This window comes from Quercus robur, chromosome 4, assembly GCF_932294415.1.
Source record: "Quercus robur chromosome 4, dhQueRobu3.1, whole genome shotgun sequence".
Lineage (NCBI taxonomy): Eukaryota > Viridiplantae > Streptophyta > Magnoliopsida > Fagales > Fagaceae > Quercus > Quercus robur.
The window spans coordinates 43,765,353-43,792,804 of record NC_065537.1 but is presented as its reverse complement, the minus strand read 5'-3'; the positions used below and the strand labels follow the sequence as shown (position 1 = coordinate 43,792,804).

The 27,452-nt window shown below is 35.4% G+C and overlaps 1 protein-coding gene across 26 annotated transcripts in view; it reads left to right on the top strand.

Moving 5' to 3' along the window:
- LOC126722041 (ubiquitin C-terminal hydrolase 12-like) overlaps positions 1–27,452 on the top strand; it is a 102,176-nt gene that overhangs the window by 62,017 nt on the left and 12,707 nt on the right. For 4 of the 26 annotated variants that reach the window (XM_050425177.1, XM_050425176.1, XM_050425173.1 and 1 more), the window contains exons 3-16: positions 2,981–3,128; positions 3,234–3,391; positions 8,810–9,075; positions 9,168–9,386; positions 9,481–9,589; positions 9,676–9,791; positions 10,030–10,128; positions 12,266–12,375; positions 13,583–13,657; positions 16,237–16,315; positions 16,424–16,570; positions 16,657–16,737; positions 16,889–17,008; positions 18,673–18,795. The exons of 7 other annotated variants lie outside the window; for them this stretch is intronic. In XM_050425177.1, the coding sequence (XP_050281134.1) occupies positions 2,981–3,128; positions 3,234–3,391; positions 8,810–9,075; positions 9,168–9,386; positions 9,481–9,589; positions 9,676–9,791; positions 10,030–10,128; positions 12,266–12,375; positions 13,583–13,657; positions 16,237–16,315; positions 16,424–16,570; positions 16,657–16,737; positions 16,889–17,008; positions 18,673–18,795 (1,850 nt within the window). The remainder of the gene's footprint in view (positions 1–2,980; positions 3,129–3,233; positions 3,392–8,809; positions 9,076–9,167; positions 9,387–9,480; positions 9,590–9,675; positions 9,792–10,029; positions 10,129–12,265; positions 12,376–13,582; positions 13,658–16,236; positions 16,316–16,423; positions 16,571–16,656; positions 16,738–16,888; positions 17,009–18,672; positions 18,796–27,452) is intronic. 15 more of the 26 variants (XM_050425183.1, XM_050425174.1, XM_050425184.1 and 12 more) reach the window with 13 other exon arrangements.

The window sequence follows — 27,452 nt, the reverse complement described above, 5'->3', positions numbered from 1 at the left end:
TTTTTTCTCTCCACCAGACTTACGCATACAACACCAATCCAATATCATAATGCGTTGCTTTTGCAAATTATCAATAGTAAATATCTTACCGCCAATGAGCCGTAGCTCAATTGACACATCTCCTCTACTTATAAGAGTTAAGAGGTGGGTGAGGTCATGGGTTCAAGACCTGTAGTGGTTGGAGGCTTTGGATGAGCTGTAGACCTAGACATCCTAGGTTCGATCCTCACTTGGAGTTCTCCTAGAATACTTTATGATACACAATTCTGGTGGGTGGGGTTTTGTATTCTTTTAAAATAAAATACCTATATATATAAAAAAAAAAAAAAGAGTGAAGACCTTACCCAAGGTTGTTTTCCATGTGAAAAAAGTGACCCTATGAGGCATTCCAGATCCTTCAATGCCTTGCATTGAACCTCGCAAGACATCATAATATGATTCAACTTCATATTTTCTACTCTAAGTTAAAGGCAGTGAAAAATTTGATCCTTTCTATTTAGTGGCTGTGAAATTAGAGTATAACAAATTAAAGAAATTCTCGATAGACTTCATTTTCCAATCCTGAACTCGTCTCATGAGCTAAGGATTCCAGTGCCTCACTCCATTGCCTCTCGTTCCTCTTAAGTACGATGTGACTAAGGCATTCTTGTTTGATGATAAAGCAAACAAATAAAGGAACAATCTTTAAGACAAGAATCTCCTCACAGTATGTTATACCAAAATTAGATTTGTGGGCCATTCTCCACCACACAATTAATATGCCTAGTGGAAGATTCCCACCCACCTCTAATACTCTTATTAAGGCTGACCTGATGAGAAACTCGCACCATCTTCATTAACTAACTCGCCCCATCCTCCTTATTTCTCCACAAGCGAGCCTTTTCCATCCCAACCCTCCATGGCCATGTTCCAAGAAGAGGTTGATTAAAAGTGCCCCAACTTGTGAATACCCAAATCACCCTCCAATTCACCAAATGATACTTAGAAGTATCCCCTGCTCCTTCCCATAAATAGTCTCTTTGAAACTTTTCCAATCTATTGGCAACATGAATGTGCATTATAGCATACATTTGATTAAAGTAAGACTTCCTCCCTTTGAGAGGTATATCTTCTTCCATCTAGCAAGCCTTCTTTCTTCCTTCTCGATAATAGTATTCCAAACAACTTCGGACTTAAAATGAGAACCTAAAGGTAATCTCATATAGGTCATAAGAAGGCATCCCTAACTGTGAGATTAGATTTGACACATCACTTACACTACCAACCAGTACCATAACACTTTTGCTTGGATTTACTCATAGGTCTGAAATTGCCTCAAAACAAAGGACATACCGAACTTCAATATATATATATATTTGGCTTTCTTTTAGGCATTCAAGTTTCTTGGAATTTAACAATAATAAAATAAAAAATAGTTATATTGTCATTTGGTGCCTTATTAACAACATGTAACACAAATTTACAACTAGACAAATAGGATCATATGAGTCACCGTTCTCTTCTCTTTTGTAAAACTTAAAAACATGCAAACAAGTCGTGGTATGGTCCTTCACCGTAGAAGGCAGGGATGATGCCCAGGGTACACATTCAATCATACAAGGACTGCAATATATGATCTTTGGTTACAAAAGTAGGACACCCAATTCCATCAAATACCCTCTTGTTTCTTTCATTCATCAGATTTCACATAACACATAGAGGTATGGCTTGCCACAGGCTAGCTTAGCTGTTATGTAGCAATGAAATTGTCTTTGCTAACGCCTCAAAAGCTCCACACAGATTTAGGCATCAGCCAAACTAGCCCAAACAATGCAAAGATTGACCAGATATCTGTTGCCTAAGAACAATGAAGTAGCTGGTGATTAATAGATCAAAGCTTCTTTTTCACATATAACACTAATCAACAAATGCCTTTTGTGAAGGTTATCAATATTCAAGATTTTCCCTAGACCTGCACAAAGAGTGACGACACCTTTTGTGGTACCTTGGCTATCCAAATGCTCTTCCATGGAAGGAAACCCATGGAACTCCTAAGGGTATTATAGTACAAATGAACCTCAAGCAACCTTTTTTTGTTTGGGATTTACAAGGCTTGGTACCTACCTGGCAAAGAAGAGCAGCTCAGAAAAAGAAGCAACTGATTCCAGTTCCCAATCTTGAAAAGTCTGAATGAAATGAGGATTCCGATGTTGAATCTCACCATTAGAAGGGTTACCTAGATAAGATGCTACTCAGGCCTCCTCAAGCTCAAGTGTAATTATTGCTTGAGTGAATATTGGAGTTATCCAAATGAAAACTACCCAGCACAAACTCATAAAGACGTTAAACCATGTTTTAAGCTCCTGGATTATATTAAAAAACATATTGCTAGACATTTAGGAAAAAAAGCAGAACTGATGATTTTAAATTTTTTTTTGATAAGTAATAAGTTTATTGATATAAAAAAGGGGAACACCCAGTACACAATGTCTTCAAGAAGAAGTACAAAAGATTCAATATGTATTGTTTGATATGTGTTTATCGTCTGATACTAACAACTATGGTTGCTAAGTGAACTGATGAAATTGGAGAACTATATATTTGCAATGTAATCATTTAAGTTATTTTGGCTATTAGTCCCTTTTGTTGAGTACAAACTGCTACAAGATTGAGGATTTTATTCTTGTATTATAATTTCTAGGTTATCCCATGCTTTCTCCAGAAATAATTGGGCCTATGGTTTGATATTTTAAGGGTTTATGTTTGACTTTCTATTTAAAAAAAAAAAAAAAAATTTGATTGAAGTATACCCTTTGTTTAATTGATCCAAATACTCCACATGCATTAAATTTAAATCTTTTTACCAGGCTCAGCTAACACTAGTTATTGTAAAATACAATATTTGAGATGTATTATCTTAATTACTTTTGGCTTTGTACTTTTCTTTGTGTATGAATGGGAACTTTGTGTTTGACTATGATTTTTATGTGAATTATTTTAGTAGCTCAAGCAGAAACCACAAGCACAGTGGAAGCTCAGGCCGTGGATGATCCACCATCTGCGAGGTTCACTTGGACAATTGATAATTTCTCAAGGCTTAATACAAAGAAGCTCTACTCTGATGTTTTTTTTGTCGGAGGCTACAAATGGTATCTGGATCTCTCCATTTGTTACAGTAATTACATCCATATCCCTTGCGTTGGATTATGTTTGTTAACTGATTGTTGTGATCTGCGTTTAATTGCCCTTGGCAGGCGAATACTAGTCTTCCCAAAGGGGAACAATGTCGATCATTTGTCTATGTATCTAGATGTTGCAGATTCAACGAATTTGCCTTATGGCTGGAGTAGATATGCCCAGTTCAGCTTGTCTGTTATCAACCAAATCCATAATAAATACTCAATTAGAAAAGGTATACTCTCTCCACTGTTCTCATATAGAAAATTGATTTTTGTTTAGTATATTGATAAAATTGGACACTACTGTATTTTGTCCCTCTATGATCTTACTATCATATCCTGTGCTAGTGTAGAAGTACTTTGCATGCTTGTTTTGAACCTTGATGAACATTTTGGAGAGGATTTAGGATGGTATCGTACAAATTCATTTTCTGTGGTTGGTTGGGGCATCCACTCTTGTAAATGGGTCATCGTATACTAAAGAGAAGTTTTTGTGTGGGCGTGAGTGTTCATGAACTAGTGTGGCTTTATGCATCAAATATGGTAAGTGTATTAGTGGTAGAAAGAAAACCTCACCCAATTGCAACATTCTGTATAACAATGCCGCCCAACTGCTTAGGATGCATTGCTCCAATGTCAATGAACTGTGATTTGATCTGCATGCCTTTGTTTATTGTCTTTTCTACCAATTGCGAATGAAAAAGCATTGTGTCCTCTTGTCCACTTCTTTAGTGTACTTGGTCTCACCAATATTGCTTACAAGACCCACTCAAAAAATATCCCTAACCGAATATCAAAATCCTAAATTAACTTTGAAATGAAGTAATGCAACAAAAATAATAATTTTATTAAGGTGTTGGTGCATTTAACTTTCAAATTGCAAAGATTGAGGATTTCTCTACTTTAAAAAAAATTATGAATGTCGAGGTTTTTCTCATGTGTTCAATAGTAGACCGTTTGTTGTCGTTGATTTGAGTCTTTTGATGGTGAAGGTTGTTGGGCTACTAGGTTGAGGGCAGACTTGTCTGAGTTTTTGCCTTGGTGGAAGCTTCATTGGAGGAGAGTGCTGGACATTTAGGAGCTGATGAGATTGACTAGATTTTTGAGAGTAGAGGTGGACAGTATTCTTTGATGTGCATCCACTAGGGGAAACTGGTGGTTGTAGCTCTTTGTTTTGTTTTTTTTTTTTTTTGGGAGGGATAGATTTAAAAGATATGTAGTAATGAATTTATGCGACATTCCTTTTTTTTTTTTTGATAAGTAAGAGAATTATATTAAAACCTCAGGGAAACAAAAGGACAAACAGAGAATACAGAGGAGGAAACAAAAGAAAAGAAAAGTAGAAAACAAGAAAACAAGCAAAGCCAACAAAGAACTAATTACAAAGAAGAGAACTAAGAAACATAGGGATAGAATCACTAGAGGTGAGTCCCCAAGCCCTAGACCAATCAAAAAGCGAGCTACTAAAGTAAGCGAGCAGTTGGTCATCAGTCTTGTCCCTGTCCTCAAAAGTACGCCAGTTTCGCTCCCTCCAAATGCACCACATTAGGCACAACGGAGCTAGATTCCAAACTCTAGAAGAGTGCTTTCCGAGCCAGTTCCACCAGCCGAAAAGCGTATCTGCAATCGATTTTGGCAAGACCCAAGAAATCCCAAAAGATCTATACACCAGGCTCCACAACTGAAAAGCTTTTCCACAATGAAGAAGCAAGTGATTCGCCGTCTCCCCATTACTACGGCACAAAATACACCAATCAACAAAATCGAAGCCTCTACACCGCAGAATGTCCCCTGTAAGAATCTTTTCCCAAGCTGCAGACCATACAAAGAAGGAGACATGCATAGGAGCCTTAACCTTCCAAACACCTTTCCAAGGAAACATAATAGGCAAGGGACATCGAAGCTTATCATAGAACGATCGAACATCAAAAACCCCCTTCTTTGACAGATTCCAAATCATACGGTCTCTTTGCTCAGAAAGAGGTAAATTAGAATCCAGGGAATGAAGGAAATCATCCACAACACCCGACTCCCAATCATTCGGATTTCTAAGAAGGAGAACCTTCCAACTTCTCCGGGCCTCGATTCCCAGATGCTCGAGAGACGAGGCTACAGAAGCCTCCTTATTAACAGCAATCCCATACACTACCGGGAAGGATAGATGGAGAGGTAAGTCCCCACACCAATGATCCGTCCAAAACTTCACCCTATCCCCCACCCCTACCTCGAATCGGATGTGTTTGGAAAACACCTCCCAACCTTTCCGGATACTTCTCCATAAACCACACCCATGAACACCCCTGCCTAACTTGGACGACCAACCCCCCCACTCTTCCCCAAACTTCAAAGCTATAACCCTCCGCCAAAGACGAGTCTCCTCAACCCCAAACCGCCATAGCCATTTTCCTAGTAACGCTTTATTAAACGTAGTTAACTTCCTAATACCCAAACCGCCGTTAACCTTAGGAGCACACACCTTAGGAGCACACACCAATTATGCGACATTCCTAATGTCATTGATTTTACTAATTAACACCTCTGTGTGTGTGTGTGTGTGGATGGATGGAGCTTAAGGATGTGTGTCCGCTTGCATGCACAATTGGATGGATCTGAACGATATGTAGTGTAAATAAATTTATGCTACATTCTTTTGTCATTGGTTTAAGTAATTGACACTTCTCTTTCTCTCTCTCTGGATGGACCTTAAGGATATGTGCGCACATGTGCATGTGCATGTGTGTGCACAATTTTTATTTCTTTAGACCATTACTTTCTTCAAACAAAGCCTCGGCTAGTTTGTTGTTAGTGATTGGTTTGGTGGGATGACTTCAAAGTAGTTGCCATAAATTTATATAAAGTTTAAAACTTCTTCCCTTTGGTGGCTTCATTTTGAGCATTCATATCACTAGCAGTTGTGAAGGTCATGGATATTCCAATGGAGGGAGGCAGCTTCACATTGTCTAATAATCTGTCAAGGTCCAGAATGGATAAATTACTGTTCTCCCCCATCTTTGGAGGATAATATCTCTCAGAAAGTGCAATGAATACTCCCATGCTTGCTTTCTGATCATTTTCCTATTATCTTGGAGTGCGGGTTTATACAGAAGGGTAGGAGTCCTTTTGGGTTCAAAAATATGTGGTTAAAAGCTGAGAGGTTTATAGACAAGGTAATGATGTGGTGGGATTCCCATAATGTTCATGGGTTGCCTAGTTTGTACTTGTGAACAAACTGAAAGCACTTAAAGTGGATCTAAAGAAGTGGAAAGACAAGGAGTTTGGTTATGTGGTAGGGAGGAAGAATTGTTTATTAGAGAGAATCCAGATGCTGAATGCGATCGAGGACAAAGACCCCTTTTAAATGCTGAAAGACTAGGCAATGGTAGAACTTGAGTAGAAGATCCTAATGGAGGAATTAAGTTTGAGGCAAAAATCTTGAGCACTATGGCTTAGGGATTCACACTTAGGAATTCATATGATACTGTGTTTATGACCTAACATCTACTCTCTGTGGATGATATGTTAATATTTTGAGGGGCTGAACCAGAAATGATGTGGCATTTGAAAAGTGTCTTTGTTATTTCAGGCTATTTTAGGTTTTAAAGATAATCAGAATTGGTCTTGGTGGGCAACGCAGAATGTAGAAGCATTGGTAGATATTTTGGGATGTAAAGTATCGGTGTTGCCTTTCACATACTTGGTTCTCCTGGCTTTCAATGAAGTTATATTACTTATCCAAAAAAAAGGGGTGGGGGAGGAGGTGCAATATTTCAAGGGTCAAAGAGCAACTTGGCCTGATATTATTTACATTGAGTTGTTAAAAAGAAAATTAAATGAAATAGAATAACATATTCTCATGCTAGCTGGATCCCTAATATGATAAATCCCCATCCACACTGATACTTAATGTGCCCAGCTGACTTTCAATGAGGTTATATTACTTATCAAAAAAAGGGGGAGGAGGTGTAATATTTCAAGTGTCAAAGAGCAACTTGGCCCGACATTATTTAAGTCGAGTTGTTAAAAAGAAAATTAAATGAAATAGAATAACATATTCTCATGCTAGCTGGATCCCTAATCTGATAAATCCCCATCCACACTGATACTTAATGTGCCAAGCTGACTTTCAATGAAGTTATATTACTAATAAAAAAAGGGGGGAGGAGGTGCAATATTTCAAGTGTCAAAGAGCAACTTGGCCTGACATTATTTACATTGGGTTGTTAAAAAGAAAAATAAATGAAATAGAATAACTTATTCTCATGCTAGCTGGATCCCTAATCTGATAAATCCCCATCCACTGCTCTCCAACCTCCTCACTTCAAATGCAGCAAGAAAAACCAACCCACCATTATCCTGCCTGCATGTTTCAAAGCCTCCCCACTACCTGCCCCAAAGGCCAGGTCCTGCTTTTAAATGTTGCTTATGTCTGTTTCACCACTAATAGGACTTCTTGCAACCATGTTGCAACCACTCATCAAACACTGTTATTAATTCATGCTCTCTTTGTGGGAATTGTGGCTTAGAGGCTGTAGCAGTGTTGATGGGTGGTCTTCAATGAGAGTAGTGGTGGGCTTGGCACATTAAGGCAGTGATAAATTTCCTTTAATTTTGTCACAAAGATCTAAATGGGGGATGGGTGATTGGGTTAAATGCAATGGTGATTTATTTTGTAGAATGGATGGTGCTGATAGGTTTTGACAGTGGTTGAATTTTGATGGCACTGAGATGAGCTTGATAGTGTAGTAGGGTTGGTTCACCAACAATTTTTATAGGAAAGGCAAGACAGGCTTGCACCTTGATGGTCTTGGCTGACTTTTTGATTGAGGATCTAGTTTTGGCTTCTTCTCTGTGTTTCTTGCTACACATGTGATATGATTTTTATTTATCAGTATTCTATCTTTTCTTTTTGTATCTTCTATTTATTGCGTGGAAATTTAAATTTGAGATGTTTCTGTGGATAAAAGTGTCTATATTGAGCAATGAAGGTTTTGTCTTAGAGGTTAGTTGCAAGATTTGGTGCTGTCTGCTTTGTTTGACTTTTTTTTGCAAGAGCCTAATAATTAAGTGTTCAAAATTTTAAAGGTGTTGAATTCAACCAGAATTTACCCAAGTCTTTATTTTTAAGATCTGATGAGTGGATAAATGCACTTGGAAGCCCTCAATGTAACGCTTTTTAAAATTTCTCTATGTTTGAACCACTTAAAAGATTCTAATTTCTAAGTGAAGTATGTATAGATGGCGTATGTACTTGTTCTCTCTCTCTCTCTCTCTCTCTATATATATATATGTATGTATGTGTGTATATAATTTCTATAATTATAAAAGAAGTAAAGCACCATAGAGACAGTGACTTGGTGGGTTACATAACTAATTTCAGTTTAGCTAATTAGTAAACCTATAATTAACTGAAGAAAACAGATATTGTTATATGGTAATTAACGCTGAGATCATGGCATGGTGACAAGGTTTGTGCTTGACAAATACGTTGAATGTAATACCAAGACATTTAGGATGCCAAGGACAAAAAATAATGATTATTTTGCGTGTGATGAATTTACCTAGGTTTTGAGAGCCCTCTCCTAGGGTAGGGTTGTGCTTTTTATTTCAAATTTTATACATGGTGATAGTTACCCTCCTTCTTCATCTTGCAGAAACACAGCACCAGTTCAATGCACGTGAGAGTGATTGGGGTTTCACTTCATTCATGCCTCTTGGTGAACTTTATGACCCTGGTAGAGGTTATCTTGTGAACGACACATGCATAGTTGAAGCTGATGTTGCCGTACGTAGAGTTGTTGATTATTGGTCACATGACTCGAAGAAGGAGACTGGTTTTGTTGGACTTAAAAACCAGGGAGCTACATGCTACATGAATTCTCTTCTTCAGACTCTCTATCATATACCTTACTTCAGAAAGGTTAGCATACTTGGTCTTCGTAACTTGTCTTATTGCTGTTATTTCACAATGATACTTCATATTTAATATAAATCTATAAATTTTAATTTCAGAATGTGTATCATATGCCAACCACTGAGAATGATATGCCGACGGGGAGCATCCCTCTGGCTTTGCAGAGTTTATTTTACAAGCTCCAATACAGTGACACTAGTGTAGCAACAAAAGAGCTGACAAAGTCTTTTGGATGGGACACATATGATTCATTTATGCAGCATGATGTGCAAGAACTTAATAGGGTTCTTTCTGAAAAGCTGGAAGATAAAATGAAGGTATATAGAGGTTCCATGGTATTGAACTTCTGCACTTTTTCTTATATGTTCGCTTTGGTGGTTATTTGAATTGGAAATTGTTTTGTTAACCCAGGGAACTGTTGTGGAGGGTACAATACAGCAGTTATTTGAAGGGCACCATATGAATTATATTGAATGCATCAATGTGGACTATAAGTCAACAAGAAAAGAATCATTTTATGGTACATATTTGGGGTTACAGCGAAGTACCATATTATCATAGATGGATTTATGGGCCTTATGGAACCTTTTCATATATTAATTGTAGATCTTCAGCTTGATGTCAAAGGTTGTCGGGACGTTTATGCTTCTTTCGACAAGTATGTGGAAGTGGAACGTCTTGAGGGTGATAATAAGTATCATGCCGAACGGTATGGTTTACAGGTAAATTCCTCTGATATATTGTTGTTTCCTTGTGAATTTATGTTTTAACACATCTGCTTTTTCTTGCATTAACCTCTACCGTATAGTCTGTATTCATATCCTTCTTTTGGATTTCTCTAAATGTAGCTGGGATTTGTTCTTCTTGAATTGGGTCACCTAATCCATAGATGTGTTTGCCTGATTGAAAAATCCTAGAGGAATGTTTTTAAAGAATGTTTCCCACTTTTTGACCTTTCAGGATGCTAGGAAAGGTGTTTTGTTCATTGATTTTCCGCCTGTCCTTCAACTTCAGCTAAAAAGGTTTGAGTATGATTTTATGCGGGATACCATGGTAAAGGTGAGTAATAGAGTGAATTCAAATTATTTTTAACTTTCATGGTATATTCGTTTGATTCCTGTTTATGCTTTGCAATTTTGTTTTCATGAGTAGTTTTGAATAAAAAAACTTTGGTGTCCAAATGCACAAAATAGAAAGAAGGAAAACAAGGGTATCCTCCTCCCCACCCCCTCCCCCTCCCCTGGGGAATTTCAGTTCCTACAGTTTGCTACTGGATGTGCATACTTGAATATTAGTTCACCATTATATTCACATGAAAATTAACTTGGCTTCTGTACTGTAGTTGGTATCATTGACAAAAGCATATTCTGGTTCATAATACTCAAGCCACATGTCTTCGGGGCCACATCATGTCATTTTATTTAAAAAGAAAACCAGGTGGAAAAAAGTCATACTCACCATACTCTTTTTTCTTTTTTTTAAAAATTTATCGGTAAGAATAATTTTACTGAGAAGAGACTTCATCATGAAAAAAACATGAAGTAGCCTAAAGAATTACAATTGAAGAATATTTGACTATGAAATTTTGAACCGAAGTACTATTTGTAAGACCCAAAGCAAAAGTCCACTCATAAAGAGAACGAATGAAAGATGCTAGCAATTGAGTTGCTATGCACTCCACATCTTCAAAAGTACATCCATTTCTTTCCCACTAGATAGTCCATAGCAAACATAAGAGTACAAGGTTCCAAACAGCTAACCAACTATTAGAGCCTTCCCTTGGAATTTGATTCTAGGCTGTTTGATTTGGATTGTGTTGGACGGAACAAAATCGTTGTTCCTTTGAGGATACTGAGAAGACATTGGTAGAGGTAATAGATCTATGCTAGCGTAGTATTTTTGATTGGTCTTGGTGCTGGGGTTTTACGGATTGTTCCTCTCTTTTAGAGTTTATGTTTTCTCTTAGAATAGCCTCTTGATTTCTTTTTCTTTGTTGTCTGTCTTTGTTTTCCTGTGTTCATCATCATGAACACCATGTATTTTTTTTCTTTCGTTTTTTCATCAATAATATTAATCTTATTGCCTATCATAAAAAAAAAAAAAAAAAAAAAAAAAAAAAAAAAAAAAAAAAAAAAAAAAAAAAAAAAAAACTATTAGAGCCTTCAGTCCGCCATCCACTTAATAAATCATGCACCTTGTCCGGTAATACCCGCCGAATCCCAAACATCCAAAAAACATAACACCATAAACCTTAAGCCACTCTGCACTGTATTAATAGTGGTCCACAGCCTCCCCATTGCATTGACACATGCAACACCAACTCACCATTGTATAACCTCTCTTCATAAGATTATCACAAGTAAGAATTTTCCCCAAAGCTGCTATCCACACAAAAAACGCGACTTTGGAAGGAACCTTTTGCTTCCAAATACTTCTCCAAGGAAAGGACTGAGTACATACACCCAACAAAGTCTGATAATAACTGCTTACCTCAAAGCCCCTACTCTTAGCGGGTGTCCAACATATCTTATCCTCGCCAATACACCTTAGCGAGACTCCATATATAAAATCCCAAAAAACAGACAAAGGTTCTGATTCCCTATCATGAATTGCTCACAAGAATTCCAAGTCCCAAAAAAGAACCCCATTAGGAAATTGCATGAGATCAGCCACATAAGCCTCCTTATCATTGCTTATTCTAAATAAATCCAGAAAACACACACTCAAAGGATTATCCCAACACCAAACATCATGCAAAAATTTCACTCTAGTCCCATCTCCAATTTGAAACTGAATGTAGCGAGAAAAAGTAGACCAACCACTACTAGTAGTTTTCCACAAACAATCCCCATAGGAGCTTGGAATAGACTTAGAGCACCAATCTCCTTCCTTAGTTCCATATTTAACCCTTATAACCTTTCTCCATAACGCTTCTTTCTCATACCGAAATCCCCACAACCATTTTCCCAAAAGCACTTCATTAAAGTATCTCAAATTTTGAATTGCTAGACCCCCAGAATAAGTTTCAGATTTTGCAAGATCATTAGAGCTTCTTGTCTTAGTATATAGGAGCTTAGAATATACAACCTCTTATAATTTTGGTCTCCATGGATGCTTTTTCTTTTGTCTCATATTTCTAATTACTTGCCTTTGAACACCTGTAATTGGAATTGCCTGTTCCACTTATTGGTGACAGATAAATGACCGCTATGAGTTCCCTTTGGAACTTGATCTTGATAGAGAGAATGGCAAATATCTATCGCCAGATGCAGATAAGACTGTTCGCAACCTCTACATTCTTCACAGGTATTAATATTCTCAGTTATTGGGTTTGATAATATGTCCTTTTCTTATCGGGAAAAATCTTTGCTTTATTTGGTAAAATTTTTCTAGACAGTTTCGTAGATGTAATGAAGTAATTCTTCTATTGGATGACATCTCGTGGGAATATAGTCTGGAATGCTGATGAACTGGATTAATGACATTCTTCAGTTTGTTTACTCATTAATTTGTTCTAATGAAATGAAAATTGCCCATCTTATTAGCAGTGCTTCTTTCAAGCATTCTTCTGCCAGAAGTCCAAGAAGGGTATTGTTTAAAATTTGTTGATTCACTCAAAGTCCTTTAGACATTTGAATGTATGATCTAGATTGGTTAGCTGTTAGATGGAGAGTTTCATCTATATATTATGCTAAGATTGAAATACTAAAGTGGTGGTTACTATGTGTCTGTACTTATAATTTCTTTGCCTGTTCTAGTATATTATTAGGCAATTACTTGAACATTGCTACCATAATGCTATGCCCCGCACCAACTCTAATTAAACATTTTTCTCTCTATAAAAGCAAGTGAAGCCAATATGGATCTGGATCCATCTTTGTAGTAGTAGATCTATCTGCATTCTTAGATAGTGACAGCTAAGAAGCATGTACACTCCAAACTATTTGTCATGTTTGTGTCAAACACTCAAGGGACACTATTCCATTTGTGTCCTTAGTATGTTGGGAATAATTTTTTAATTTTTTTTTTTTATAATAATTTCCTTTGAAAGATTTTAATAGTTATTTATTTTGAAAAATTAAAATGAAATTGTACTTAAATATATTAATTAATTGTTGTATCCCCACCATGTTGTGTTCTAATTTTTCAAGAATTGCCGTGTCATCGTGTCTTGTGTTGTGTCCGTGTCCAGGTTTTTTTAGAGTGACAGTCATACTATAACAGGTTTTGGTGACTACTGTCTGTAGACTCTTTCTTCGTTGATGACCTTACCTATCTCTGTTGGAATGACATTTGTATAATTTTAAATTTTCTTTAGAGGGTACTCTTTTATTTCTGATTAGCTGTGTATTTTGTATTAGTAATACCTAGAGTTTCCCGAGACTAATGGATAAAACATAAAAAGTGCACCAACGGCATATGATACTTTTGTGCTATTTCTTTATTTGATTGCTTAAGATAATATTCATTGATGCATTTACAGATGGTAACATCCACTTTTCTTTCTTTACAGTGTTTTGGTTCACAGTGGTGGGGTGCATGGTGGACACTACTATGCATATATCAGGCCAACCCTATCTGATCAGTGGTAATGCATATCGAAAAATTTTAACTACTTTCAACACTTTCAATACTAATTGTTATCTCATTAAATTTTTGTTTTATATTTTTGTTTATGCAATTGACTTATTGACCTTATAAATGTTTACTCAAGCTTTGTTTGTTAAGTGGTTATGGAAATTCAATGAGGAGAGTCAACATTTTTGGAGACTTGCTTTTGATAAAAAATTTTGGAGAAGCATGTGGTGACTAGACCTTTGAAGTGCTAGTAAGACCTTATGGGTGTAGCCTGTGAAAAGGTGTAAGACCTGGATGGATAAATTTAATGTCAATATTTCTTCTACTGTAGGGTTTTGGCATTACTGGACCTCTGATTGCGAAGGACAGAGATGCATCTTCTATATTGAATTCAAGATGGGAGGATGGACCATGTAATTGGAATTTGAGATTCATTAGTGCTAAACTTACACATACAACTTCAATGGATTTTTTGTACTCTTGTCTCAATTTTGATAATAGAGCAGGTCATATTAGATGGGATTTGAACAAAAAATGGTAAGTTTTGTCTGTTCTAACTATGAAAGGTTGAGGGGGGCAACTAGATGATGGTTTTTTTGAAAGAGCTTTGGGTGTAGCTAGTTGCCTCAGAACGTAGATTTTTTTTATTTTATTTACAATTTAATTTTAAATTTTAAATTTTTTATGGACAACTACTTTGGTTAAAATTTAAACTGGGCAATCTTATTAGATGGAATGTGATTATGGTCCATTGAAGCTGTATGTGTAAGTTTAGCAGTCTGTGGATCACTTGTTGCTACATGGTTCATTTGCATATGAAATGTGGTCCTTTGTATTCCTTGCATTTGGGGTTCAATGGGTGATGCAAGAGAAGTTGATAGATGTCTATGCATGTTGGAGAGGGCTTTATGGATGCTAAGTCTGATTTGGAAGGTGATTCACTGCATTATGTGGACAATTTGGGGAGAGGAATAATTAATCTTTTGAAGGTGTAATGAGAGCTATTGTTGAGATGAAATCTATATTTTTACATTCTTTGTTCAGAGTATTATGGATCAAGGTTTGCATTAAGGAATACTTTAAGTTCATATCTCTTTGCACGAGTTAAGGATGAACTTACTAGACTGATTCAAGATGAAGGACCCTTGGTGTATGCTTTTTGCAGATTGTACTCTTAGTGGATGAAGTGAAACTAGACATGGAGTTGATACCAAGCTGGAAATTTGGAGGGATGCTTTAGAATCTAAGTGTTTTTGTTTAAGTAGATAGAGTACATGGGGACAAGGATGGAGAGGTTGTAAAATTTGATGGTCAAGAGATACTAAAGAGTGAGTGTTTTCTATGTCTTTGATCAATGATTCGTAAGGATGGAGAGATCGAAGAGATGTGAATCATTAGATAAGAGCATGGTGGATGAATTGGAGAAGTGCATCAGGACTATTGTGTAATTGAAGAATACCTTCTAAGTTATAGGTAAAGTTTTACAAGAATGTTACAAGATCAGCTATGCTATATGGTATTGAATGTTGGGCTATCAAGAAGCCACATGTTCTAAAATGAGCATGTGCAAAAAAGAAAATATAAAAATAAAATGAGCATAGTTGAAGTGAAAATGTTAAGATGGATAAGTAGAAATGCATAGAAAGATAAGATATGAAATAAAAAAAATTCATTAAAGATGGGTGGTTTATATTGATGAAAAGATGAGGGAGAGATATTGGAGATAGTTTGCTCATGTGCAAGGGAGGGGAATTAATGCACCGATAAGGAAGAGTGGTTTGATTCAAGTCGAGCTAACTAAAAGAGGTAATGGAAGGCCTAAAATAACACTAGTAGAAGTAGTATAAATAAAAAAAATGTTAATTAAGTTGGCAATAGAGACTATGATTTTGGATAAGAGAAAATGGCAGCGAACAATGTATGTGTAGACCTTGATTAGTCTATTGAGGATCTATAGTTGACCCCAAAGTTTTGGGACTATTTCTTTGTTGTTATTTGAATATCATACCATGTTTTGGTTGTCTTATAATTCTTTAGTATAGATTCCATGGATCTCTTTGATCTTGGATTGTATTTCTTTAGTAGATTCTTACCATCGTAGAGTTTTTTTTTTTTTTAATAAAATCATTCATTACTTATTAAAAAAATGGTTTAGGAAAGTTTTCAGCTACAGCCATTCTCATTCCTCCATAATGCTTTATCTGTGATTTACTTAAAATGAAAAAGTTCTTATTGATTTATTACACTGCTTGCTATGCGACTATACTAAGATGATAGCAGAGCAGATCTCCCCCGCCCCCTTTTTTTTTTCAAATGAAAGGGAAGATAATCTTTGCGGTGTTACTTCTTTTATCTTCATTTTTTCCTGGTGACTTCTTTCAGTGCTGGGTTTTAATTGGTTCAAGGTTTTTGTCATTGGTAAATGAAGTGAGCTGTGGATTCTTGGAACTGGAGTGATTGAAGATCATTCATGTTTTTTGATATGTAGTCAAGTAGCTTTGGTTTCCTTCTGTCAACGATCCTCCTAAATATTTCTTGATATTTCCATTGATTTGTTAGATGTAATACACTGTGATTTGTTGCTCTTAGGTTTAAATTTGATGATGAACGAGTGACAAAAGAAGATGTTAAGAGGGCACTAGAGGAGCAGTATGGTGGTGAGGAAGAGGTAATGTTTTTCTCCACATTGCTTCTATGTAATTTGTATGTTAGTGTATTCTAATTTTTTATTGAATTTTTAGTTGATGCATTTTCTATTATTTATTACATGCAACAGTTGCCACCAGCAAATCCTGGGTTCAACAACTCTCCATTTAAGTTTACCAAATATTCAAATGCATATATGCTTGTATATATACGCGAAAGTGACAAGGAGAAAATAATTTGTAATGTGGATGAGAAGGACATTGCAGAACACCTTAGGGTAAGGTGTTTGATACAGTTATTTTTGACTTGAAAGTTTTAATACTTCTTTGTCAACAAAATCTTGCTTTGAACATCACATACCAGATAAGGTTGAAGAAAGAACAAGAAGAAAAGGAACAAAAGAGAAAGGAAAAAGCTGAGGCGCACCTCTACACCATCATAAAGGTTACAGCTTCAGCTTTTGAAAACTCTTGCGTGTGTGTGTGTATACTACATACATACATACTGTCCTCTCTCACAGTTGCTGCTTTTTTCTGTTTATATGTATATACGTCACTCATGGAACAGTATTCATTAGTTCCATTATTGCCTGTAGGTTGCACGTAATGAGGACCTACTTGAACAGATTGGAAGGGATATATATTTTGATCTTGTAGATCATGACAAAGTTCGTAGTTTTCGTATTCAAAAGCAGAATTCGTTTAACCTTTTCAAGGTACTTTGCGATTTGTTATTTTTTATTTTCTATAAAAAATGTAATTCTTTTTGAATAGATGGAGTTGTGTCTGCTCTGTTTGGGTTATGATGTATTTTTGTTGACTTCTAACTGCATTTGACATCTATTTAAGTTGGCATGCCATGTTTACATGCAAACACACACACACACACACACACACACGCATATACAAGTAGTTTGACTGAGCGACACATGGTTCAATACAAAATCATGTGTAAGTTAAAGTCTGATTTCACTAACACCATTGAAATTGAACAATAAATAGATAGTGAAATAAAAGAATCAAATTTACCTAAGTTATATGACAGGAAGCATATCGTGTTACACTGAATTTTCATCAAAACAAAAATTTATGGTAGATTAAAACAATATTAAAAATAATGAATTTTTTTAATCTCTTGAAACTTTTGATAAGAGATATATAATTGGAGTAGTATATTAAATTTCTTGGAACTTTGATAATAGATTTTCACATATAGTGAATTATCTTAAAACATTTAATGTACTTGTAGTGAGCCACATTTTAGCATGACATAAGACTCAACTTTCATTACATACGATATCCTTTCAGTCACTGTAGATGACATTTGGTGAAGTAAATTCCATTATAAATATTGATGCTTTGATAAATAAATCTACTTATAGTAGTTTTCAAACCCTATAGGTTAAGTATGGGGTGGTGGGTGACTTGATTATCAATTGTTTAAAAAATATTCATGCAATAGCTCATTTTTAGATAAAGTTAAAATTCTGTTTTACATGTTATAATTTTTGGAGTAGATTTATTCCCTTACTCCAATATTAGATTTTTATAAGCTAATTCTGGTTAGATTTGGGGATCAGTATAGTTTCCTTTCCCTTTAGTAAGCGGGAGGTCTTGAGTTTGACTCTCAATTTGGCATTGGAATCTACTGATAATAATACTGATTACTGATAAGTAACATTTTTTCTTTCTTAGATCTTATAGTTGCTTATGATTATTCTGGATTTCTAATTGAGGTCAATCTAGAGCAACTGTTTTTTATGTTGTTTTGAATGACCTCCATACTAGCCATATGTTTTTCTCTCATATAAAGAATATTTAAGATTAACCACAACAAGATATTCTATAGATATTGTTGATTGACTACCACTTGTCTCAAAAGTTTAAAATGTTAGTAAATGGTGAATTTAATCATTTACCCATTATTCTAACATTCTTCCTCGTACATGGGCCCAACCTTACCCTTAATAAGTAAGGTCCAACACATGTGATTTTTAACCTTTTAAAATGGGAGGGAGTGTGCAGACGAAGTTTGAACACATGGCCTCCTACTCTTATACCATGCTAAGCTACCACTCGTTCCAAAAGCTTAAGCTGCTAGAAAATGGTGAATTTAATTATTTAATCATATTATTCTAACTGTTATTGTTAAACTACCTTTTTTTTTTTTTTTTTTTTTCAAATTTTATTATTAGATTATAGTTTATTCTTAATTTTTTTTCTTATGCCATGCTAAGCTACAACTTGCCCCAAAAGCTTAAGCAGCTAGAAAATGGTGAATTTAATCATATTATTCTAACTACTATTGTTAAACTACCTTTATATTTTTCAAATTTTATTATTAGATTATAGTTTATTCTTAATTTTTTATTTTTCTCAGGAAGAAGTTGCCAAGGATTGGGGTATACCAGTGCAATTTCAACGGTTTTGGCTTTGGGCAAAGCGCCAAAACCATACGTACAGGCCAAATCGACCACTGACACCTCAGGAGGAAGCACAATCTGTAAGCACTTGTTGACTTTTACCTTCATGTGTCATGGATTACACTTGAGTAATGTTTTTTGAGTTGTGATTGTTTATAAATTTGTTGTTTGACCTCTTTTTGATCTTCTCAAAGACTTAGGATATAGGTCAGATACATGAAAGAGTATGAATCTAGGAAATATTGTAGGGCGTGTTGAGGGCATATTGGGGATGAAATCTCTTTAATAATGATTGAGGACTCCAAAGATGTCTAAGGAATGGAGGAAAACTGCTTCAAGACCAATGAATTAGAACAAAAGAGATTGAAGTTGTTCCAATTGTCATGGGGTAAGATTTATTACACTGGGAAGGTTTGGGGAACAATGAATGTGTATAGTTTAAGGATCACCACTGTTGTTTATCCTAATCATGGATGTACTTAGTAAGATGATTAAGAAGGCAATATTGGGAGGAAGGTTGTTGGGGTTTATTGTTGAGGGTAGAAGTGGCAGTGTGTTGAATAGGTCACATTTTCTGTTCATAGATGATACTATTATCTTCTGTGGAGGTGACATGGAATGTGTAAGGGTCTTGAGGTGTATGCTGCTATGTTTTGGGTCAATTATGGGGTTGCAGGTGAACTTGAGGAAAAGTGAGATGGTGCTAGTGGGGGTTGTTCAAAGAGTGGAGGAATTAGCCATGGATTTGTGTTGCAAGGTGAGCTCATTACCCATGAACTATTTGGGTTTACCATTGGGTTCTTCCTTTAAGGCTTGAATGGTGTGGAACGACATTGTAGAGAGGATGAGAAAAAAGATTAGCTGGGTAGAAGAAACTATATCATTTTAAGGGTAGCAGAATCACTCTTTCAAAGAGTGAGAGGAAGGGGAAAAAGATTAGTTGGGTAGAAGAAACTATATCTTTTTAAGGGTAGCAGAATCACTCTTTCGAAAAGTATGTTATCTAACTTACCCAATTTCTCTCTTTATAATGTCAATTTTTGTAACCTCATTTTTTTTTTTTTGGATAAGTGAATAAGCATTTTATTGAACTAGACTACTTTGTGTACAAGAAAGTAGACACGAAGTGTAAAGAACGATAAAAGATTATGTACAAAAAGATAATGACGTTGATGCCCGGCTACCTCAAATATTTATCATCTAGGATCATGTTGATGCGCGAAGATGCATCTCTTTTTTTTTTTTTTGATAGGTAATCAGAGAACTATTATTAATGAGTAAAAAAAGGAAGAGTACAAGTTGTTCATGATGATGAACAAGAAGAAAAAGATGAAACAAACAGCAAACAAAAAAGAGGGTAATCAGGGAGCTAATCTAAGGGAAAACATAAACTCAGAGAGAGAAGAAAAATTAGTAAAACCCCAACAACGAGACCACTCAAAAAGACAACGCCGGCATAAAACCTTTAACTCATCCAACGTCTTCTCATTGTCCTCAAAGGAGCGACGATTTCGTTCCAACCAAACAGTCCACATTAAGCACCCTGGAATCAAATTCCAAATATTCGAATTATGCTTCCCAAGCCACTGATGCCAATAAGATAACAATCCTGCCACCAATCCTGGCATGACCCAATGAATACCTAAAGCCTGAAGCATAAAAGTCCATAAAGAATGTGTAACAGGACAATGAAGAAGAAGGTGGTCCACCGACTCGCCCTCACAACAACACATACAACACCGATTTGCTAAAGGGCTACCCCTAAGCATGAGATTATCCGAAGTGAGAATTCGATCATGAGAAGCTATCCACAGAAAGAAAGCCACTCGCTTAGGAATCTTTAGTTTCCTAACATCCTTCCAAGGAAACAAAGAATTCGGAGTATCCCGAAACGCATGGTAGTAAGACCGGGTGTCAAACTTACCATCACCTTTGAGCTGCCACCAAAGAGTATCTCTCCTATCACCCCGAGGAATATGAGTCACCCCGAGGAATACGAGTTTGGATAAACTGAAGTAGAGAATAAGATGCAGCTAGCTCCCAATCTTCAAAAGTTCTATAAAACCCTAAATCCCTCACTCTAACAGTACCCCCTTCCGGAATCCACAAAACCTCAAAGATATAAGCATCCTTGGTAGCTGAACACACATAGAGCTTAGGATAGAGATCTTTTAGGGTATTATGTCCAATCCACTTATCATACTAGAAGCGAATATGGGTGCCTTCACTCACTACAAAAGACAGATGCTTAGAAAAGCTCTTCCACCCTTTATTAATACTTCTCCAAAGGCCACATCCATGAGTCCTCTTGCAAACTTTTGTACTCCACCCTCCTTGACCCTCACCATATTCAAGTTATTCCCAAGTAGGAGGAGGATTGGAAGTGTACTTTAATATTTAGGACTGTTAAATTACCGATTGTCCCAAAAGCTTAAGCTATTATGAATTGGTGAGTTTAATCATTTAACCATAATTTTAACACTCCCCCTCACTTGTGGGCCTAAACTTTCCTTTAATAAGTGGGAGCCCAACAAGTGGGAATTTAACATTTTAAATGGAAGGAAGAGTGAAGACAGGGATTGAACTGAGGATCTCCTGCTTTTTTTTTTTTTCAAAAATCATAGTCCATTGAGAAAATAAGCAAGAGTAAAGACAAAGATCGAACTTAGAATCTCTTGATTTGATACCATGTTAAATTACCTGATTTTCCCAAAAACTTAAGCTATTGGGATATGGTAAATTTAATTATTTAATCATTTAACCACACAATTTTAACAAGGACCATAATGCGTTGTGAAATTGAAAGTCGAATGCTTATTATTGATGGTGGCAGCAAAATGAATGTTGTTTTTGAAGCTACTGTTGAGAGGTTGAAGCTACCAATAGAACCACATCCGAAACCATACAAGGTAGCATGGATAAATAGCACCTTTATTCCAGTAACAAAACGATGCTTGGTTTCTATTTCTCGTGGGCAATATAATGATTCTATATGGTGTGATGTTATTCCTATGACTGTGACTCATATTTTATTAAGTTGCCCTTGTCTTTATGACCAAGATGTGTATCATATTGAAGAGGAGAATACATATAAATTTATGTTCAATAATGCACAAATTGTGTTAAAGTCTATGAGTGCAAAACAACTAGAACAGCTAAGGCAAAAACAAAAGGTCAAGCCTAAGGATGCTGCTAAAACTCCAAAACAAAGAGCAATGGTGCCACAAAAGGGAGTTGGAGAGCTAGAGCAAGATGATAATAAGTTTGATCATGGGAAAGTTGATACCATGGAAGATGTTGGTGTTCTTGCAATCGAGATCACAAAGCAGCAAGGCGAGCATAAAATTGATCTTGGAAAAATCAAGATGAAGGAAGACGTTGATGTTACTACCATAGATCAATCTGAGAAAAGTTTCAAGTTGGATATTCCTTTGGTTATTGATTTCATCATTCCAAATGAATTTAATGATACAATGCGAAAGAAAAATTCTTTTTTCTTGGTGCTTCCAAAGGTGATTGAAGAGTTGGTGCAAGTTTCAAGTTTGAAGATCCTTATACTTCAACACTTTAAAACTCGAGGTCGTGTTTCTTCGAACCGGAGGAGTATGATGGAGTCATGGAAGATTAATATGCTATTACTTTGCAAATTTGCCTATTCAAGAATTATTATATTGGGTCCTCATGTGAAGTTCTATTGAAGTGAAAGTCGTGCCCTTTTAATGGTGTAAGTATGAGTCTTTTAGGTTTAAAACAGTTTTTAATTTATTAGTTATGGTCAGTTTTATATTGAGGGGCAAATCTGTAATTTCAGCAATTACTGAGAATTAAGGGTATTTTGGTAACTTTCTTGAATCTAGAATCTTCTAGGGTTTTAAGTATCTTGGGTTTATTTTACTTTGGGTCTAAGTTAGTATTTATTAGGTTTTATTAGTAGTCCTAATACTAGTAGAAATCCTATTACTACTAGTACAAGTAAGAGTATTTATATATATTGTGCTCAATCTATTAAAAAAAAAAGAATGAGTTGATTAATAAAATTGAGTGTTTTGAGCAATAGGCATGTTGACCTTTGTTGTTTCTTTCTCTTTTTATTTTTTTATTTTTTATTTTCTCTTCTTTCTTTCTAGGTTTATTGTTCACGATACTGCTCATGGGTACTGTTCACACAGCCCCTAAACAGTCCTAACTTCTCTTTAATTCTTCCTCTTTCTTAACCCTAAACCCACCGCAACAAAACGTAGACAAATCCCTAATTTGAACTACATCAGGCCCTTAAGGCATTATGAAATGAGTTTATGTCAAAATCCTTTTTCTTTTCATTTTCCATCTCAACTGATCTCTACCCTTCCAATGAGCATAGTTATCAAAACTGAATTGGAGATTAACTCGAGTCACTCAATGGAAAGACTAGTTCATTGGTTCACTAGTTCAACCAGTGGTTCATTAGTTGAACTGTAAGTTTATTAATTAACTAATTAATATATTTATAATTATAAAAAATAGCTAAAATAAGGTAAAAATAAACCATTCATTTTAATTAAAACTAAAAGAAAAAGAAACATTAACACTACAATTTGGAATAACCTATATCCCAATTTCCATCCATCAATAATTTTAATTGTATAAAAAAAAATATATTCCAGAATTAAATAAAACCATAATTTATAAAATATAAAATAATTTTAAAAAAGTTTATGAGGCAAGAAAAAGTACTTGATAGAAGAGATTAATAATAATAATAATAATAATGGACAATGGAGAGACAAAAGTCTTAACAAAATTTTCTTCATTGTCCTATTGCTAATGAGCTATGGTCTATGGTGTGGACTCTATTTGGTCTTCCATGGGTTATGCCGTGAAGTGTTACCAATTTACTTTCAAGTTGGCAAGGTTCCTTCGGTGGACATCAGAGAATTGATTTATGAAGGGCTGTACCACATTGTGTCTTATGGTGTATTTGGCAAGAATGGAACTCAAGATGTTTTGAGGGGAAGGAATGGTCTATTTTGGAACTTAAATCTCACCTTTGCCACACCTTGCTGGAGTGGAGTTTGTCCTTTAATCTTTTTCCTTGTTCTAATTTTTTAGAAATGCTTGATTATTGTAATTTAAGAGTTTGATGTACTGTTTTCCATGTACACCCCTGGTGTACCTAGATTTTTGATTAAAACAATTCTGTTATTTATCATTAAAAAAAAAAAAAAAAAAATCTTGACGAATTTAACTCAAAAAAAAAATAAAAGTCTTGACAAATTGACTATGCATGTTGGTTAGCGGGTGGGCCAGTACAAATTGACTATTTTACTAGGGTAGAAGCTAGTTACTATTAGTATTAGCCATTAGGCACTCTCAAAAAGTAAGAAAAGCATCTGACACTTCTGAAAAGTTTAAAAATTTGTTAGCAGCTTTTAGATTGGTTGGCTACTTTACGAAACCAATCATTCTCTTCCTTTCTTGATTTTCTTGATTCTTGTAATTTTTGTTGACCCCTTGTACACTCCCTGTGTACTAGGGTGTCCCTTTTTTTATATCAACAAAACTTATTACTTATCAAAAAAAAATTGTTGAACAGCTTTTGTTTTCCTTACCTTTAGTTATCCTATATGGTGAGCCTTTTATCTGTGGGTCAAACAAGTTACATTTTATTTTGTGGTTACATGGGTTAAAGTGGGATAATTGTGTAGACGGTATGAAAGTGTAAACATTTTGAGATATATCAGGGATCATGGAATTTCTGGTTAAACTGATGGTACAGTACGGTTTAATAACACTGCCAATGAGAGAGATTAGAGTAAAGAAGATTGAATAAGGATATTACCACCTATATCTCTCAATCATTAAAATCTCTCACAAAACTCACATCCCAACTCCTCAGTTCCCTGTCACTGTAACAAGGAATTAAATGAAGCATCTCACTATAATGAACAAATGTACAAGTCAGGAAAGGCCATCCTCAATAGTTGGTCACCACACCAAATATCATGCCAAAATTGAACTTGGCTACCGTCCCCTACCTTTAAGTGGATATAGTGTAGGAACCTTTTTGACCCCATGCTAATACCTTTCCATAAGCCCAACCATGAGTTCCCTGAACATTTTTCATGCGCCAACCTCCCTGATCTCCATATTTCATAGCTACTATCGAGAATGTACTTTTTAATAACATTAACCTTGCCCTTTTTGACAAACACAATTTCTTCCAACCTGATAATCTGTGTTCCATCTTCTCTAATGCTTAAACTCATCATACATACCACCAAAAGAAAACCTTTAAAATTTCTCAATTCTGTTTACCACACTAACAAGAATGGTGAACAATGAGAGATAATAAGTAGGTAGACTCCAGAATGTTCTCTTCAATAACATTAACCTTGCCCTTTTTGACAAACACAATTTCTTCCAACCTAATAATCTGCATTCCTTCTTCTCTATAATAGGATTTCAAACCGACTTTGGCTTGAAGGACGCCCCCAAAGGCATACCAAGGTAATTCGTTGGTAAACACCCAATCTTACATCAGAAGGTATCTGCAAGTTCTGGCCTATTCTGAACCGAGTACCACTAGGAACCATCTCACTCTTACTTTGGTTTACTTTGAGGCCTGTCACAGCTTCAAAATAGGTCAACACCATTCAAATATAAAGAATTAGCTCATAATTTGCATCACAAAATAATATTCTATCATCAGCAAATAATAAATGCAAGACACACAAACCAACAACATTGGAGCCCACCTTGGAATCCCAAATATAACCTCTCTTGTTAGTTCTCCTTAACATCGTATTGATGACCTCCACCAAAATGAATAATTAAAGGGGATAATGGGTCACCTTGTCTTAGACACCTCGAACTACTGACAAAGTTAGAGCCCCAAATAATATTGTGTTAATTAAAAGACAGATCAGACTATAACATGAAATTGGACTGAGAGTTTAATATAATTAGACGAGATGAGGATAATAAAATATGATTTTCAGGATGTATCAAAGAATGTTCACCCTAGTTATTTCTTTGTTCAATCATCCATAAAGATGGTCTAATCAGAAATGAAAATAATTTCTGTCATTTATCTTGTGAAAATTGTAATATTTGAATGGCTGATAATTTTTTTGGGTCTTGTCTTCTATATTTTCAAACGAAATCAGAGGAATCTTTCATCGTGATTTAAAATTTCATATATCTAGATTAAGTCCTTTTCTTTCATATTTTTTTGGAGGATGTTATCCATAGGATTAGGGTAGGATGGATGAAGTTTGTGAGTGCAGTTGAGATACCATGTGACCTTAGAATACTTATTAGGTTGACAATAAAGTTTTGTAATGTTATCCGGGTTGGGAGATATTCTTCAATGAGAAGCTCACCTTCAAGGAGAAGCCTATGGTGGTGATCAATGAAGTTCAAGAAGAAGTCGATTGGGTGGATTACGGCTATGCTTTACAATATTGATGTTGCGTGATCAAGATGTCATTTTCATAATTATAATTAAAATGAGAATACCATGGTGTGTGAGGCAAAATTCCAGATATGATAGTCATGATTGAAGATATTCATTGAAAGTTTAGGTCGAGTCTATTACGATGGTTTGGACATGTGCAACAAAAACTGGTGAATGCATTATGGTTTTTATTTTATCTATTATTATTTTAAAAAAATTTTAAGAAAAATTTTATTGAAGAAAGGAAAGGGGCTGACATAGGCTGTGAACTGTCCCATTTCAAAGAATACATATCCAAAAAGGAGACTAAAAAAACAAAAAAATCAACAAAAGACATCAAAGGATGCCCCCCCAGGCACTCATCCAATTCTTATGCTCTTTGATTAGAAGAATAGGATTTTCAATTCCATCAAAGGACCTCTTGTTTCTTTCATACTACAAATCCTGCATGACGCAAAGAGGCAGGGCTTGCCACACCTCAGCTACTTTTTGGCAATGAAAATGTCCTTGACAACATTCCAGAAGATCAATCATGGATCTAAGAATCACCCAAAAAAAAAAAAAAAAACAAACAAAGCAAAACAAATGACCATATATCTGGTGAATGCATTAGTGTGAAAGACCGATTTTGATTCAAATGATATTACAAGTTAGAGAGAGGTTTAAATTAATATGAGTGAAAGTTGCAAATTTGATGGGCATATAGATGATGAGGAGCGTGTTCCCAGATAGTTGAGAAAGACTTAAGGGAAGTGGGATTTTAAGTTGTACATCTATGAAGGCGGATTAATATTAATGCATTTGGTTTCTACGGCTTATTTTTTTGGATTTTGTAGTCCCTTTAGCTATTAGCTGATGAGGCTGGCCTGCTTTTATTTTTTGCTCTTTTTTGTTGCTTTGTTTCCTTTGCATGTGTGTTTCTGGTATATTGTTTTTGAGTTTTAATGAAATCACATTACTTATCAATATATAGCATTGAATTTGGTTCATCTGATTTTGTTATTTGATGGCATGATGATCTTGGGCTGGATTACTATGCATTTCCTTAAAATTTTGAGTAGTTTTTTGACAGACTGAATGAATCTAGCAGATCTATGATTTGTAGGACTTCTGTCTTTGAAAATTGGCACATCACACAGACATACTTCTAGCATGCATTTTGAAATGTATGGTGGAATTTCCTTAATTTGCCAAATTTATGTACAGTATTTTATATGTATTTTGCGTTTTTGTCAAGAAACTTTATATACTGCTCTTATGTTTGACCTAAAAATCATGATCTAAATAGTTCTGCAATTTATG